Source organism: Pleurodeles waltl, chromosome 4_1 (genome assembly GCF_031143425.1).
Source record: "Pleurodeles waltl isolate 20211129_DDA chromosome 4_1, aPleWal1.hap1.20221129, whole genome shotgun sequence".
NCBI classification, from domain to species: domain Eukaryota; kingdom Metazoa; phylum Chordata; class Amphibia; order Caudata; family Salamandridae; genus Pleurodeles; species Pleurodeles waltl.
This window is the reverse complement of record NC_090442.1, coordinates 457,430,495-457,446,491: the sequence shown is the minus strand read 5'-3', so window position 1 is coordinate 457,446,491 and position 15,997 is coordinate 457,430,495. Positions and strand designations below refer to the sequence as shown.

At 45.8% G+C, this 15,997-nt stretch overlaps 1 protein-coding gene across 1 annotated transcript in view; it reads right to left on the bottom strand.

Moving 5' to 3' along the window:
- DCLRE1C (DNA cross-link repair 1C) overlaps positions 1-15,997 on the bottom strand; it is a 344,756-nt gene that overhangs the window by 99,851 nt on the left and 228,908 nt on the right. Inside the window, exon 11 of the mRNA XM_069228721.1 lies at positions 1,949-2,003. Coding sequence (XP_069084822.1) covers positions 1,949-2,003 — 55 coding nt within the window. The remainder of the gene's footprint in view (positions 1-1,948; positions 2,004-15,997) is intronic.

The window sequence follows — 15,997 nt, the reverse complement described above, 5'->3', positions numbered from 1 at the left end:
AAACGTAGACAAAATTCTGAATTCAGCAAGGGGTCATTTGTGTGGATCCTATAAGGAAAATAACAGCTGAAATAAAAAAATATTGAAATTGAGGTGAAAAAAACTGCCATTTTTCTCCATGTTTTACTCTCTAACTTTTTCCTGTGATGTCAGATTTTTTTAAATCAATAAACCGTTACGTCTACTGCACTCTTCTGGTTGCGGGGATATATAGGGCTTGTAGGTTCATCAAGAACCCTAGGTACCCAGAGCCAATAAATGAGCTGCACCTTGCAATAGGTTTTCATTATATACTGGGTGTACAGCAATTTAGTTGGTAAAATATATAGAGTCAAAAATAGGTGTCAAGGAAAATAATGCCCCCACCCCACCCCCTCCGCCACCCGGGGAGCGACCCTTGCCTAAGGAGTTGCTCCTCACGTCTAAAAACCAAAAAAAACAAAAAAAAGGTTCCTGGCACCTAGGGGTTTTTGTCCCCCCTGGCCGATCTGCCCCTGAGGGGCAGAAAAGGCCTTGAAAATAATTGCCCCCCTGTGGAGCGACCCTTGCCTGGGGGGCCGCTCAACTTATGCTAATTTCCTTTCTAAAAATGATCCCTGGTGTCTAGTGGGCATTTCATCAGCCGGATCGCTTCAGGATCCAGCTGCTGAAATGCTCTGAGAGACAAAGGGAAGGAAATTCCTTTCCTTCCCTTTGATGCCTCTCAGGCCCACATCACATGATCGGAAGAGAAATGCTTTTCTCTTCCGATCTGCGCTGGAAGCTGGGCTTCCAGCACGGTGGGGCTGCCTCTGATGAAGTCATCAGACATCACTGGGGGCGTCGGGGTGGCAGGGGAAGCGATTCCCCTTCCAGCCCTGCCATGGGGTAGTGGGGGCGCAGCCCCCGAGGGTCAGTACAAGGACGTAATGGTTACATCCGTGGCGCCTCAGCGCCGCGACACCGGACGTAACCAATACGTCCTTGGAGCCCAAGGGGTTAAATAAAGCAATTGTGAAAGTGTAATTATGACATCAATAAAGGGATTTCATATGATAATAACATAGGTAGCTACTTATTTAATATAACCATAGAACATTATAACAATGTGCGAGATAACAATTTTAGTACCTCACAGACTTCTTTCTTTATTGATATACTTTTATAAGTGACATTTTTCTGACTCAAAAGTCGATAAGTCAGCCAGTAGACCACCACATCTACCTTTGTTAATTTTTTGATAGTTTAAATTCAATGTAAAGGCTTATTAAACAAGGCTTCCCTGACAAGCAACTCTTGTCTTCATCCTGACACTAGCAAGGATGGTGCTTGGAGAGTGACTTTTTTTATTTTAATTCCTTGATTTTCAGCTTCAGTTGGTCCCCCTCCACTTTACATTAGTTTCCCCTTTTCCTCTTGCTCCGGCCCTCCGACCACTAACTTTTAATTTTATTAACTACCGTTCAAGGGGAACTAGGCCTCAGTCACTGAAAACATTTACCACTGAGGAAGATAATACAGTTGTTCCCCCATAAAGAAAATGAGGGTTGCTATCAGGCTAAACCTTTGGGAACACCACTGAAAGGGCTTGTAAAAACCCTGGGTATACATTCCATAGAGGTCGGACGAATGGGCCTTCCCCCCATAAAATATAAAAGTACGCTTTACTCGCTTCCTGCGGCATAAATGTATTCAAAGAATGAGACTATTCTGTACTAAATGGCGAGACCTAAAACGATCAGTAGCAATCTAAAGCCAAATAATACTTATCGGCCACCGCTAAGTAAAATGCGATGCAGATCGATATTTACAAGGAAAGGGAAGTAAATGATGTCTAATTCTGACTGCCTTTTCTAAACAATGGTGGTGAAGTCGTTTGTAATAAATAATGTACGGCAGCACAAGCCTAAGTACAACAACTGAAGAACAACAGCAGAACACCTCCAAGAGTTTAAAAACACATACATACCTCACTGTACGAAGAGTGAAACGAGAAGCATGCTCTATATGAACTTTCTCCAGTTCTGAAAAAGAGAACAGTGAACTTAATCAAATTATTCTTTTTTAAGTGCCTTAAAATATTTGCTAGCAAAGCTGGGACTTTCAAGTCACAGTATTTGCACAAACTGACAAAGAAAATACATTTTGCAGCACAATGAAACAGTCTGCTTCACAGTTGGTGCAGAAAAAATACACCTGCGAGACCATAATACTGCAATTCAGTGTGTCAAAGAGTGAGGTGGTGCACAATGGCCCATTAAATCGATCTCATGCACCCACTCATCTGCGGTAAAGACCCAGTGGCAAAGGAAAAATAAAAAACAGCTTTTGTTTTCACCTAGAGACTGTTTCTCACTTTCTAAACTTTGATTCCTTATGGGGCAACTCCGTCAGTACCATGTTTGCATATTGAGGAAGTTTTCAACTTGTAAAGATACTTTGTTGGGATGAAGAAGTCCTCTGCATGTTTGAAGGCAGCCATCCCTGCCCTGAGTGCCGAACTGCAAAAACAAAAAGTGGTCAGCAGGTAGGAAAAAATTAAAACTCTAATTGCAGTGGTAAATCCTGTCCTCATGGGTCAATTACTTTCCCTTATTTATTTAAATAATTTTTATACAAGGACAACAGTAGCTCGTCGATGGAAAATGCAACATAAATATGAACATGACATAACAAATATCAACTTACATATACACAAACAATTATACTAAAAGTCAATGTTGGCAAAATGCCAGAGGAGGGTAATGCCCAGCACCATTTCTTTACATTGTGGTTACTGTGATTGTAATCCACTGGAATGCGATGATGAAAGGTTTAGATGCAACCAACTAACAAATACCTATTTGTTTTTTGAAAGGTATTATGTAGTGCAAATTAGATTCTTTATCTGAGTTAAATCACTTAAAAACCTCAATCTCGCAACAATATGTCATTTGACTTTTAGTCAAATTGTTTGTGTATATGTAAGTTGATATTTGTCTGGTCTGGTCTCTTAAATTAGAGTTTGAATTTTTTCCTACCTGCTGACCACTTTTTGTTTTTGCATGTTGTAGTACCCAGGTCAGGTAGAGTTATAGGGTCGCCCCTTTTGTAGCACAGTACTGAGTGCCGAACTGAACAGTTGTCTGGATTCCTAATGCTGTTTTTTTGTCACAAACACAGATCACATGTGTGCACCATGAAATAGCCCTGTTTCACAGATTCTGGTCTTGTTGGACCAGGATGGGCACCCAGAGTGCTGCCCTCATAGTGGTGGAAGGCTACAGCCCTCACCAGGAGTTAAGCAGCACAAGAGTGGTGGTGGCAGCATACTGTGTAGTGATCAGTAGTGAACAGAAGCTTTTTACAAGGGCATAATACAGGCCACTGAAGGCCCAGCAGTGAAGAGGGGGTTTCCAGGTACCCTTAACCCTTGAGGGGGAACCCCCATCCACTTACAAAACCTCCTCACAAAGGGTACAGGACAAAACACAGCACCTGCTGCCTGACTGAAGCCAGATGAATGGGATGGGATACCCCTGCGTAGTTAAACACCCACAGCAAACTTGCAAAATGCATCATTGTTGGCAGAGAGGGCCCCCCAGGGGAAAGGCACCACCAAGTCTCCTGATGTCGGTGAGGAAGGAAACTACAGCAGAGTCCAGGGAACACAGGGAGGGAGAAAGGAAAACGACAGGAAGCGGACACTTAAGAGGCACAGGTGAGCGGGGGAAACCGACAGAGAGAAGTGCAAGGTGATAAAGAACAGGTTACACCGTTACAGAGACAGGCGGAGACATGTGGGAGAGGTGAGAAAGGGAGATGAGAGAGGAGACAAGTGTGAGACAGAAACAGGCGAGAGACAGCTGCCAGAGACTGAGAAGAGAGGTGATAAAGAAGTAGGCATGTAAGAAAGGAACAGGGCACAGAGACAGAAGAGACAGGTTAAAGCCCACGGAGATAGAAAGGGAGGCTTGTGAAAGGGGTACAAAACAAGATACTGCGAGGAGAAAAAGAAATAGCTGAGAGAGAGAGAAAGAGAGAGTGAAATGGGGTTGGTAAAGAGACAGACACGTTATAAAGGACAACTGAGGATAACCGTGTGGAGGAGACAGATTTTAGAGAGCTAGCACACAGGTAAGAGACGGTTATAGACAGCAGGGGAGAGAAGTGAGAGCCAGAACAGTAAGAAAGACAGTTAAGAAAGAGAGAGACTTGTTGGGAGGGAGATAACAAGCACAGATGAGAGATATGAGAGATTCGTGAGAGAGGTAATACAGACAGGGGCATATGGGAAAACGTCAGTAAAAAAAGACACATAAGGAGGACGGAAGAGGGAGAAGGGCTGCAAGGGGAGGACAGATAAGCGAGAGAGTGGGTGATGAAGAAAAAAAAGCGAGAAAAAAAGCGAAAAAAGGACTGCAGAGGAGGGGAGACAGGGAAAGATAGGGAGGAGACAGGAATTTGACGGAGACGAAGAGAGGTAACAAGGGTGGCAGACGAGAGAGGTAATAAAGAGACAGCTGAGAAAGTAACTACCCTGGGAGAGCACAAGTAGTCATAAAGGAGAGGGATGAGAAAGACAAAGGAGAGAGAGAGAGAGAGAGAGAGAGAGAGAGAGAGAGAGAGAGAGAGAGAGAGAGAGAGAGAGAGAGAGAGAGAGAGAGACAGAGACAGAGACAGAGAGAGAGAGAGAGAGAGAGAGAGAGAGAGAGGTGAGAAAAGGACAAGCTAAAAAAGGTGATTAAGTGAGTGATTAAGTGACAGACAGGTGAGAATGGGGCAGCAGAGAGGGAAAGAGGGGAGGAGGGAAGGAGTGATGGACATGATAAAGAGACAGGTGACAAAGAGATAATGGGGAGAAAGAGTGAGGTAAGCGCAGAGCCGAGCCTTCTGGTGGCTCTGGGTCCTGTAGTGATAGGAGGTAAGCACAAAGGGGCTAACAGATATCTCTATGGTGGGAAGTAGGTGACTGCAGAGAGGCATACACTCTGCTGGTCATGTCACAATATATAAGGCTTCTGAGCCATGCTTGCTTGTGAGGGGGGTCTTGGAGCCTCAGTGTAGATCTATCTCGCATTTGGCCAACAGCAGCACCATGGCTGCATAGCACCACAGGGGCTGAGGTATGGGTTCTGTGTACCTCAGTAGGGGGCTGGTGAGACCTGGGTTTTCCAGCATTGAGGATAAGGTCATAAATAAGTTGTGTCAATATGCCGATATGTAGGGGCAAGTCCATATCATGTGGACGAAATCTGCATTCTCCGCAATGCATTTCGGGCAGGTGGAGGATCGAATTTGGCCAGGGCAGCGGGTGTCATGTAGATCCTGCGAAGGAATTTGTAGTGAAGCAATTTATGTCTATGATTTGGGGATACAGTACAGTTCACAGAGTAACAGGCATACCAAAAACTGTCGTAATGACCGCCCCATCTCCATTTCCCAGGCCCCCTAAACCCCCTTGTCGCGGACCAGGAGCAGAGCAAGACAGGCATGTTACAGTTTAGAGACCAGATTGCGGCTCGAGTCAGCAGTGATCAGAAGAGTGAAGGGGGTGAAGTCGGCCATCGCCAGCAGGTAGGTGGCAATCCGCACGTGCAACATACTCAGCAGGTGACTCAGGACGAAGTGGTCCATCGTGGTTGTGCTATGAAACCGAGTGCCATCCGTGCGTGAGAAAATATGACAGTCTTGGAAAAGATCCCCCACAGTGACCAAAGTGTGTGTGTCAAAGTTAGAGTGAACCAGTTAAGTGTGAGAGTTAGCCACGCGTTGTCCTTTAAAGGGAGGGCAGGAGAATAGAGCATGGTTCATTCCAGGAGGAACACCAGCCTGTGCCCGCCCAACATGTCTTGGCTAAGGGTTAAATGTCAGCGGGGTCCAGTGGCGTACCGGTCAGGAGCAGAGTTTTTAGACGAGTACGATACACTAGGCCCCTTTCTGGGATTGCGTAGGGCAGTTGCGAGTCAGGGCGATACCAATTGTAAGTGTAGTGGCATTGATCTATTAAATAATATAGTTGGAAATGAGGAACACCAAAGTCCCAACACTCATATGGGAGCACCAAAATGTCCCATCAGAAGCTCAGGCCCCCACCCACCCAGACCAGTTGTGTCAAAGGGGGTAGAGGTAAAAAAAGAGATATTGAGAGATAATTATGTGAGGGGGCATTGCCTGTGAAGTCAAGATGACAGACGCACCGTAGGGAGGCTTTGCACAACTAAACCCGTTGTCTGCAAAAATTCCTTGGAATTGCCTGTAATCTGTCATCTACATTTGCTTTACTGGAGTCCTGGCCCCATTCGTTACCGACCAGCGGAGCCTGGATGACATTTGGGGCCTTGAACAAGCCTTTGCCGGAGTATGGCCTATGCCCGTGTGGTGAGGCAAAGTGACTGAGTATGGATGGGGAAGTCACTTGCCAGAGACTGTGCTGTGCCCCGGGAGAGTTAGGAGTCCCCTCCACATACAGTGAGCTGACCCTGGGCTGGAGTGACCAATGGAGATGGAGACATGGCATTGCTCTAGCGGTACGCCTCCTGAACACCAGAGCAGCAGCACCTGCCTCTGACTATCAGGCAGACCAGGGATGCCATCTCAGTACTAGAGGCACCCACAGAATCGGTAGCCCAGCGTGAAATGCCAGATCACCCCCAGGTGCAGATGTTCTGCTGTGGCACATGGAAGCTGTGAGGGCACAGGGGGTGCCCACGTACTGTATCTAGGGGCCTCTGTATTAGTCTTTGCCATTGCCGGACGCCACTGTCTGAAGCCATCGGAAGTAACTGGAGGACGCGACGCGTGGGGGGGAGCCTGGAAACTCTCCTGACTGCACTAGCTGACCCGAGAGGAGCAGGCCCATAATAAATCTGATCCACTTTGCTGTGCAGCAGCTCTGAGGCCTGGGGGTCTGATCGTGTCCAGACCTCACTGCCAGTGACCGCTCGCACACTGCAGCGAAGGACTACCCAGACTGGACAGTGGACCCTGCTTCCCAACTGGCAACTTAAATACGCGTCTGCCGCTAACCCTGGGCACTGGGGTCTGGGCCACGAGAGAGGAGGGACACAAGGCCCTGGAGAGGGCAGAGTCTATCAGACTCCTGTTGAAATTATCTATTCGCAGACTGGTTCAGTGAAAGTTCAGATGCTCTGATTGACATCCCCTCTTGTGCAACGATACATGGCTGCTAATTTTCCTGCAACTGGTCACCAGTGGGTTTGAAGAGCGGTGTTTGGCCAAATTCACCCTGTGCCTTCGGATCGCACTCACCCCTACTCATAACCTAGGTGGACTCCTCTCGTACCTCACAGAAAAGACTGAGTGGGGTAACGGTGGCCAATCTCCTCCTGCAGAAGTGGGCTTATATTGTAGCCTGTTCTTGTATACAACTTGTTCCCTTCCTCATACGCATCAACCGCGTTCATGGTCCCTGGTCCGAGATTCCCCTTTGTATATGCCTGATGGACTGCTGTGGGTCGCTTGCAGAGAATGTGATTGAGGCGGGCCTTTGCATGGCGGACCAGCCTGCGCCTTCCTGAATTGCTGCACGCACACCATACATGTTTCTACCCCACCTGTGCCTTAGACGGTTCCCCCCGAAGATCTAGAGTCAGACAACTCTGAAGCCTTCCAACTTCCGCCTTCTGCCTGACGCAGCTTCACAGGCAGGCACCCTGCTCACAGCGCTGGGCAGCTCATGCTGTAGTGTCCCAGAGACAACTGGACACTGACAAGCGGGCCCTTGTGCGTGTTGTACACTCCTATCACACCAGGACATTGCTGCCTCATTTGCATTGCAATGGGGCGCTTACACTCAACCACCCAAAGCACACATTTGTGCCCATCGATGGCACTCACTGTGGCAGCTGCAGCCCGTGTCCCTAGAGCCACTCAGACTGCTCCCTATTGCTTGAAGACATATTGGACACAGTACTCGAGGAAACTGAACACTCCAGATCCTCTCTGGAAGGAAAGGCAGGTAAGGTGGCAACGGACCTCACATTGCTGCACGTGGACCACTGCAAGCTGGCTGATAAAGCAGTAGCGGTGGAGCAGACCCTCGCAGACTTGCAACTGAAGATTCAGCAAATTAAATCATCCTTACAGACTTTATTGAAACGCGTTCAAACTCTGAGGATGCAGAGAGGGGGTCCAGGAGGAACAAAGTCCACGTGGTGGGCTTCCCGGAAGGCGTGGAGGGTCGTGATGCTGTTGCTTATTGTTGAGACCTGGCTGTATGATATCTTCCTTTTGGCTGCCTTATTGCAATTTTTCTTTGTCAAGGGGCCACACTGGGTCTCGGCACAGAAACCCCCCCCCCCCCAACCTGGCTACAACCCTTGCTGATTGGTAATCCAAATCGTACACTATTGCAACAAAGACTCTGTCTTGCACAAAACCCAGAAGCTCACCAACATCAAAGTGGACAATAACTGTATTATGTTTTTTCCAGACTATACAATTGCAGGACAATGGCAGCAAAAGTCCTTCCTTGCTGTGAAGTGCCGCCTACGCAACCTGGACCTGTGCTACTCGCTCCTCTTTTCAGCGCAGTTACGAGTGGTTGCGGATGGAACTACACATTTCTTTGACTCCCTGGAAGATGCAAGAAGTTGGCTGGAGGCATCTGGAACTCGGAAAATCCGTTGGTTGCAATCAGATGCTGGAGTGGCAGTGTCTCATCTGGGGGCCATTGTCGGAGAGCAGGCCTCGCCTGCAGAGTTTGCAGGTTGTGAAGGCTGCCCCGAAGGGCACTAGAAAAGGCTGTCGCTATCATGCAGACAATGCAACACTCCAGTCCTGATAAAGAATCATCTTGAACCTCCAGTGATTAAAGTTCCACCACCATTTGGCTCTCTCGGCTGGACTCAGTGTCCCAACCAGTGACTCCACAAACAGCGGACACCACTGTTTGATTCAGGTTGCAAATGTTTCTCTGGGCTAGAGTTAGTAATGTTGTCATGCTCTGCTTGCAGACTGTCTAACCATGCTCTCTTACTTCCCAGGTATTTATTCTGCATACAAATCCATTTAAGGTTTTGGAGCTAAATGTGTGCTTACCTGATTTGTGCATTTGCTTCTGGGCTGCTGCCACTACTTGCATGTAGGCTACTGTGCTGGCATTCCCTATGATCCGTAATATGGGGTTGATTAAGCTCTGACTGTTGTACCTTCCTCTTACCTACACAGACTGTTTCCTTGACACACACTACTACACGGTTTGGGCAGACACTCAGTCTGTGCACTGCTCTTGTGGTAGTCGTTGCGGTTTTCGTTACTTTTGCTTTTGACATGTATTCTCTGTTTGAAATGTTCTTTGATAGGCGACCCAAAGGTATTCCCTCCACCTATGTCCTATTACTTCACCACCCCTGAGAGGCCCTAACCGTGCTGCAAGTGGACAGGTGCCACCACACCTGTTATGAAACACATGATCCACACTAAAGTGCTAACCTGGAATGTGCTGCTATGCTACCTACTCTTACCTTAACACCAGTCCGTGCATATTGCCTTACTACAGGAGTCTCATTTGACGCTTCTTGAAGCAACTAAACTACGGAAGCAGTGGCGTGGATAGGTCTTTACTGCTGACTTTTCCTGCTGCGCTCGTGGGGTGCTGATTTGGATTCAACCTAGACAAGGAGAGATCATATGTCAAGCATCAGCTTATGCATTTTGAAACCAGGGTGGCACACAACTCGAGTAGCAGACCTTTACTGGTAGAAGCACAGCGTGAACACATCACGCTCCTAGAGATGCTACGCTGGCTGAATTACGCTGCTCACTCTGATAAGACGCACATCACAACTAATAAAGCGGGCTCTCTCCTCACATGGTTAGTAAGGCAAGATCAACCATATAGCCCCATTACGGTGCTATGATCAGCTGGGAGTACCCTACTTTACATGCAGTGTGAGATACATAGCAAATTTGTACTCCACTGTACTACTTGATATCAGTCGGTATCTGTTGCCACTCCAGAAGACATTACTTCCTTTCTCTCCACAGTGACCCTCCCTCGTATTATGCCACAGCAACAGGCGGAGCTCAATGAGCCAGTTATGCCTTTTTAGATACAAGAGGTCATCCACACACTTGCCACTGGGAAGACCCCGGGTCGTGATGGATTACCAGCAGAATTTTACAAAGCCTACACTCTGCTTCTGGCACCTCGCCGGCTAGCGATATATGAAAAGGCCCTGTTGACCTCTCTGACTATCTCCGCGATGCACTCCTAATCTCGCTACCTAAGCTAGGTAAAGACCCAGAAATTCTGAATTCATATATGCCGTTACTCAACTCTGACTATAAAATTCTGGCAAAAATGTAAGCATATTGCCTGGAGCCTTTACTCCCCCCTTAAGTCTATCCAGACCAGAACAGGTTGCCTCCTCTGCCCTCCGCTTTTCTCTCTAGCCATGGAAGTGCTGCCAGGGACAAGACTGGGGTATAGACGCAAGGGACGGTAGACACGCTGTATCCCTTTATGCAGATGATCTGCTAATTTTTCTTAGAGATATCGCTTCAGTCCCTGTTGCAACTGCTCCTACCCTTTACAGTTATGCAGCCCTTTCTGGCCTGAAGGTCAAATGGGCCAAGTCTTGTCTCTTTGCGTTGACTGCTAAAACACCCAATCCTGACCTCGCCCTTGCCAGCTCCTCTCTCTCATGTGGCAATACACTACATTTAGATATCTTTGTGACTTTCATTCACCCACAGACCTGTTCAATGGTAATCTGACATGTGCTGTCACATCGCTACGGACCCAGGTGGCTCTTCTGGAAAAATCTGCTCCTATCGGTGGAGGGACAAGTAGCACTACTCAAGATGGCTGCTCTTCCCCGTCTCCTGTACTGTTTTGCCAGCCTTCCAATATATATACCTACCCCTTTGTTCCGATCATTTAATGAGAGACTTTACCTAGAATGCTTCCCGCTGTTCAGTTCCGCTTTCAAAAAACGACCAACCTGCTGACCAGGGCGGGCTCGCAGTACCCAATTCTGAACATTACTTGGCGCCCCAGTTACAATGGGTGTCATGGTGGTTTGCTGCCCTCCAACTGCCTGATACTGCCACGATGCTGCCCATATGGAGTCTCCCAAATATACTAAAATTGTTCCACCCCTGTGCCAGAACACCACCACCCCAACCCTTGCTTCTGTGGGTAGCACACTGCTGCTTTCGTCGCTGCCTATACCTTATGAGAATGATAACCACTTACGCCCCCCCAGCAATAGTGGTGTTGGGAACGCCATGTGGCAACGCAACACCTCCACAGCGGAGCGATGTGCCTGTCATGCTGCAGGGCTCCACACTGCGGGGGATAGCTTTGGAAATGGGGCGCCTCTCCTATACAGAGCTCTGATGGGAGAAGTGGTCTGCCTCTGGACACTTTCTCCTCTAAAACTCTCTCATTGGAGCACTAGGGTAGGCATGGAGAAACATGGCCCAGGAACCCCCTACACACCTTATTCTACAGTATCTACACATGTTCAGCAGGGGAAGACACTTGGTGTGCTTGCTAGCTGACTCACTGTGCACACATACTTCACCATCACTTGTGCCCTTCCGCATCCACTGGGAAAGCAATATGGGTCACCCTTGTACAGATAGAGTGGTCCTCTGCTGGAACGCCCCGTTCACATGATAAGTAAAAAGTATAGCTCTCTCCTAGAAAGATTAAGAAACAATTTAATCTGTCACAAAAACAGCCTTAAATGATACGTGCAGAATGTTTTAATTTTTTTACTGATCAAACCACAAGGACCATATACGACTAAAACCACTTATCATTTGAGACTATTTGGAGATGATTTACATATTAATTGTTTTTTTGTTATGATTTACATATGTGACTTAAATGTGTCTTGAGAGAAGATTTACAATTTACTATTTATGTTTATGAGATATCTTGTTATGTGTTATTATTTGTGTTTCCGTTGTCTTGATGTTGTCTTTATGTTTGTCACATGTTCTACGTGTTTTTAGTCATATATGGCCCTTGTCAGTATATTTGAATAATTATTTTGTGTTTTGATCTGGTTAAGGGGGTTTTCTATGGATAATTTTGTTTAACATATTTTGTATGAGTTACACGATTTTTGTTCATTTATTTATGGTTTGATGTTTAAACAAATAAAAACATTCTGCACATATAATTTAAGGCTGTTTTTGTGGCATTTTAAATTGTTTCTTAATCTTTCTAGGAGAGAGATATACTTTTTACTTATTGTACGTTTCCCTGAATCTCTCTCCCTATGAGGTCAGGGACCATGTGCTTCTTTGTTTGACTGGTTTTCTTACAGCAGTACGCCCCGTTCACATTCCACGAAGTGTCCAATTCCGCTGAATTCAGCTACACATAGTACATAGAGCCCATCTCACCTGTGCCAAAATAAACCAAAATGTCCCGCTGTCACCTGGTAGATGTGGATCTCCTTCATATGCTCTGGGCTTGCCCCTGCTTGTAACAATACTGGCAAGGAGTGACACATCGTCTGTCTCACTGCGCTGGTAGAGAGGTCTAAATGTTAGAGGCTTGTATCCTGGGCTTATACAGTAGGGGTAAGAAATACAGGGTCACGTCTCCATTTCTTGACGTGGGACTCCTATTGGCCAAAGACTCATTACTCGTAGGTGGAAATCACCTGACCCACCACCCTATATGGCGTGGCTGCCGTCAATGGCAGTCTGGGCACAAAGTACTGCTCTACAAAAGGAGGACAACCTGGGAATACACAAATACCCCATAGCTGCAAACTGGGATGCCATCATGGCTGACTTATACACTAATATGCATGTCACCTTAGAGCCATGCGTGCACCACTACCTGGGGGTGCCATGATGGGAGAAGGGATGCAATCTGCACCATCCATTGCGGAGGAGACTCATAGCAAAACCCACTCCACAACCACACACCCCACTCCAGGATCCACCTGAGCACTGGGGGCACCCATGGCATCCCTAGGCACCAGTTTTTCGAGACAACTAGAGTTGTCCCTGACTGTGTGGGAAGGGGATGGGATTTTATGGCCGGACAGATTATTTCTGTTATTATTATCATTATGGTTATTAATGTTGACATTTGCTGAAATGATCAGATTCAAACAAAAAAAGAGATAATTATGTGAGAGCTGAGCAAGAGTGGTAAGATGGGAGAAAGAGGCAATAAAGAGAGAGATGTAATCAAGAAACAACAGACAGAGAAAAGGAGCGGTGATGATAGGAAAGAGAGCTGAGAGAGGAAAACAGGTGGCACAGAGACGAGTAATATGCAGGGGGGAAAAGTCAGATAACCGAATGGAGGAGAGATAAGGAAAAAGAGCATGGAAGAGGGGGCAGAGGAGAGTGGTAGGATATGAGATGAAGAGGAGAACCACAGGACAAGGAAGATGTGAAGGACAGAGTAAAAAGAGAGGGCCACATGAGGTAGAATGATAGTAGGAGAAGAAACAAATGGATAGAATAACTACAAGAAGGGGAAACATGCAGAAGAGTGCAACAAACCGGAGAAAAGTAAGCATGTCCTAATACAAGTAGAGATCAACATTCTGGTCTTATATTATGGAGAATGGGAGGGTAAGTGAAGGAGTGTTGTGTATATCTCTCCACTAGCTCATGAATTTGAAATTCTTAGTCATATGTACAATAAAAGGCTGAGTGTGTATACGTCCTTACGATTTAACGTGGATGAGGCAGTGTTTAAGATTACCGATCAGTTTTTCCGCCTTATGAGGGCTAGCATCTGTTGTTTTTCTTTTTATTATTTGTTACGGAAGGAGGTGCTTTATAAGCTACTGCCATCCTATACTGTGTGTGTGTATTTGTGTGTGTGTGTTATGGAATGTTAGTAAGTGGCTGGAATGTTAGTAAGTGGTTGGAATATAGGTCAGCTGGAATACTAAGAGAATTAGAGGACTACTGGGAACCAATAACTTCCTTTAGATAATGCCAGCCTTGGTGCCTGGCTGCAGTGCAATCACATGAGTAGTTGTAACGTAGGAACTGAGCTATGAGGTAGAACAAGTTTATTAAAACCAAACTGACAGGAGAGCGCATCCAGAATGATAGTAATGAAGTGTGCTAAGTGTCATTACCAACATATTATGGCACGTACCATAAAACCATGAAATGAGGAGGGAAGGGAGGGGAAGGAGAATTTATATGCATGCATATACATGTGATGAACATTTCTGTGAACATAAAACATCCTTCCCCTTTACAAAATAAACTGTCCATGCAGGATCTTCCATGTTGGTGTTCTTGTTCTAGAAGATACCTTAATTTTATTAGCAATAGTTTCTTTGCCACTATAAGGCTGTGACATGCTCCTGACTGCTTTCAAATTTTCCAAGAAGGTATGAATTTCCCTCAAGGGCAGCATCTTCAGTGGACATGATATGTCGTACAGATGAAAGTGTGAAATCAGTGAGGATATGAATGGTTGCCGCAACCATCCATCTTACCTTCCTCATGAGGATGCCCTCCACCATTTATACAGTTAGATAACCTCCTGCGCTCCAGAACTTGCCATCTTGAGTGCCAGCACTCCCCTTATTCAATTTTCCAACCTTTAGAGTTTTGGAAAACTTGTACCTGCCTTTCTACACTCTTACTGGCAGCATTGTGTCACTACATAACCAACAGACAGGTCTTGAGAGTTGGCTTTGTTGCCATCGTCCTACCTTTTTTTGCCTATTAACTGCTTCCGTCCCACCCTTATTTCATATGACCATAATCCACAATTCCACTAATGCATTGTTTAGTACAACAACTTTTGAGTAATGGCCATGGAAAAAAAATTAGATGTGGAAGGTTTTTTGTTTTGGTAACTTGAAGGGACGAATCCCAGTAGTGGAGTGAGGACTAATTTGGTATGCCCACAATCTTTCCCTTATTAAATTATGGACTAGAATTCTGTTTTGCTAAGCCATTTGAACACTAACTTTTATATAGTGGTAAACCTATTGACAAGGATATTTGATTGTGGGTTATACACGGTAGTAAAGCTGTGTTTAAAATTATGCAAGTTGCAAAATATCATCACCTCATTAGATGTAAGTAGAATGCCATTGTCAGAAACAATGGATTAGGAAAAAATCTTCCCTACTGAATATTTCCCTCATGAAATTTATACCTTCATCAGTAGTCAACCAGTCTACTAATTTCTCAACTTGAAGAAATATTCCACCATGACGATGGCATACTGCATATTAGCCGTTAATCCCTTAAAGGGAACTTCCACATCAAAAGCAAGTCTCTGCATTGGTAACTGAGGCCAAGGGAGTGGGGCTGCATGGGGGTGGGTAATACATTTAAGTTTTCTTTCGTAATTAGAACATCGCACAACTCCTCACACAATGATCAACTTCTTCGTCTGTATCAGGCCTCCATAACTGGGCTGACAAGAAATGTGACCTTGGTGGACGGCCTTCATGATAACTATCCTGATAGATTCTGTTGGCATAAATCGGTCCTTCCTGAAAAAATATGATTATTTACACATTCATCTGCAATCCGCCCGATTGGTGGCCACCCAGAACAAGTGTATTCTTTGACCTTACACAATATCTTGTCCTTGGAATCTTATTTGAACCACATATCTTCTGATAATGGTATACTCTACATGGTACAAATTTTACCCACCCTCTCAACCTCATCAAGATCATATTCATCACTTTCTTTGTTACTGGTTACAAGGCATGGTAATGAAGAAAAACGTGCCATTTGTTGCTTTTATCAGGAACATGCACAGCCTTGAAACAACACTACTGTATTTCACGCTCAACCAAGCAATACATGTTGTAGAATGTAGCCCCCCTCTAAGGGGACAAGGGGTTTGTGATCTGTTTGTATATTTAATTGCCTTCCCCCAAATAAAGTGTTAGTAATGACCTAGTGCACAAACACAGGTTAACAGCTCTTGTTCAAATGCAGCATAGTGCCTTTTTGTAGGTATAAGAGTTCTGGAACCATGGCCAACCACCCATTTATTATGTCCTTGCTGTTGTGACAGTACAGCGCCCAATCTGTAGGC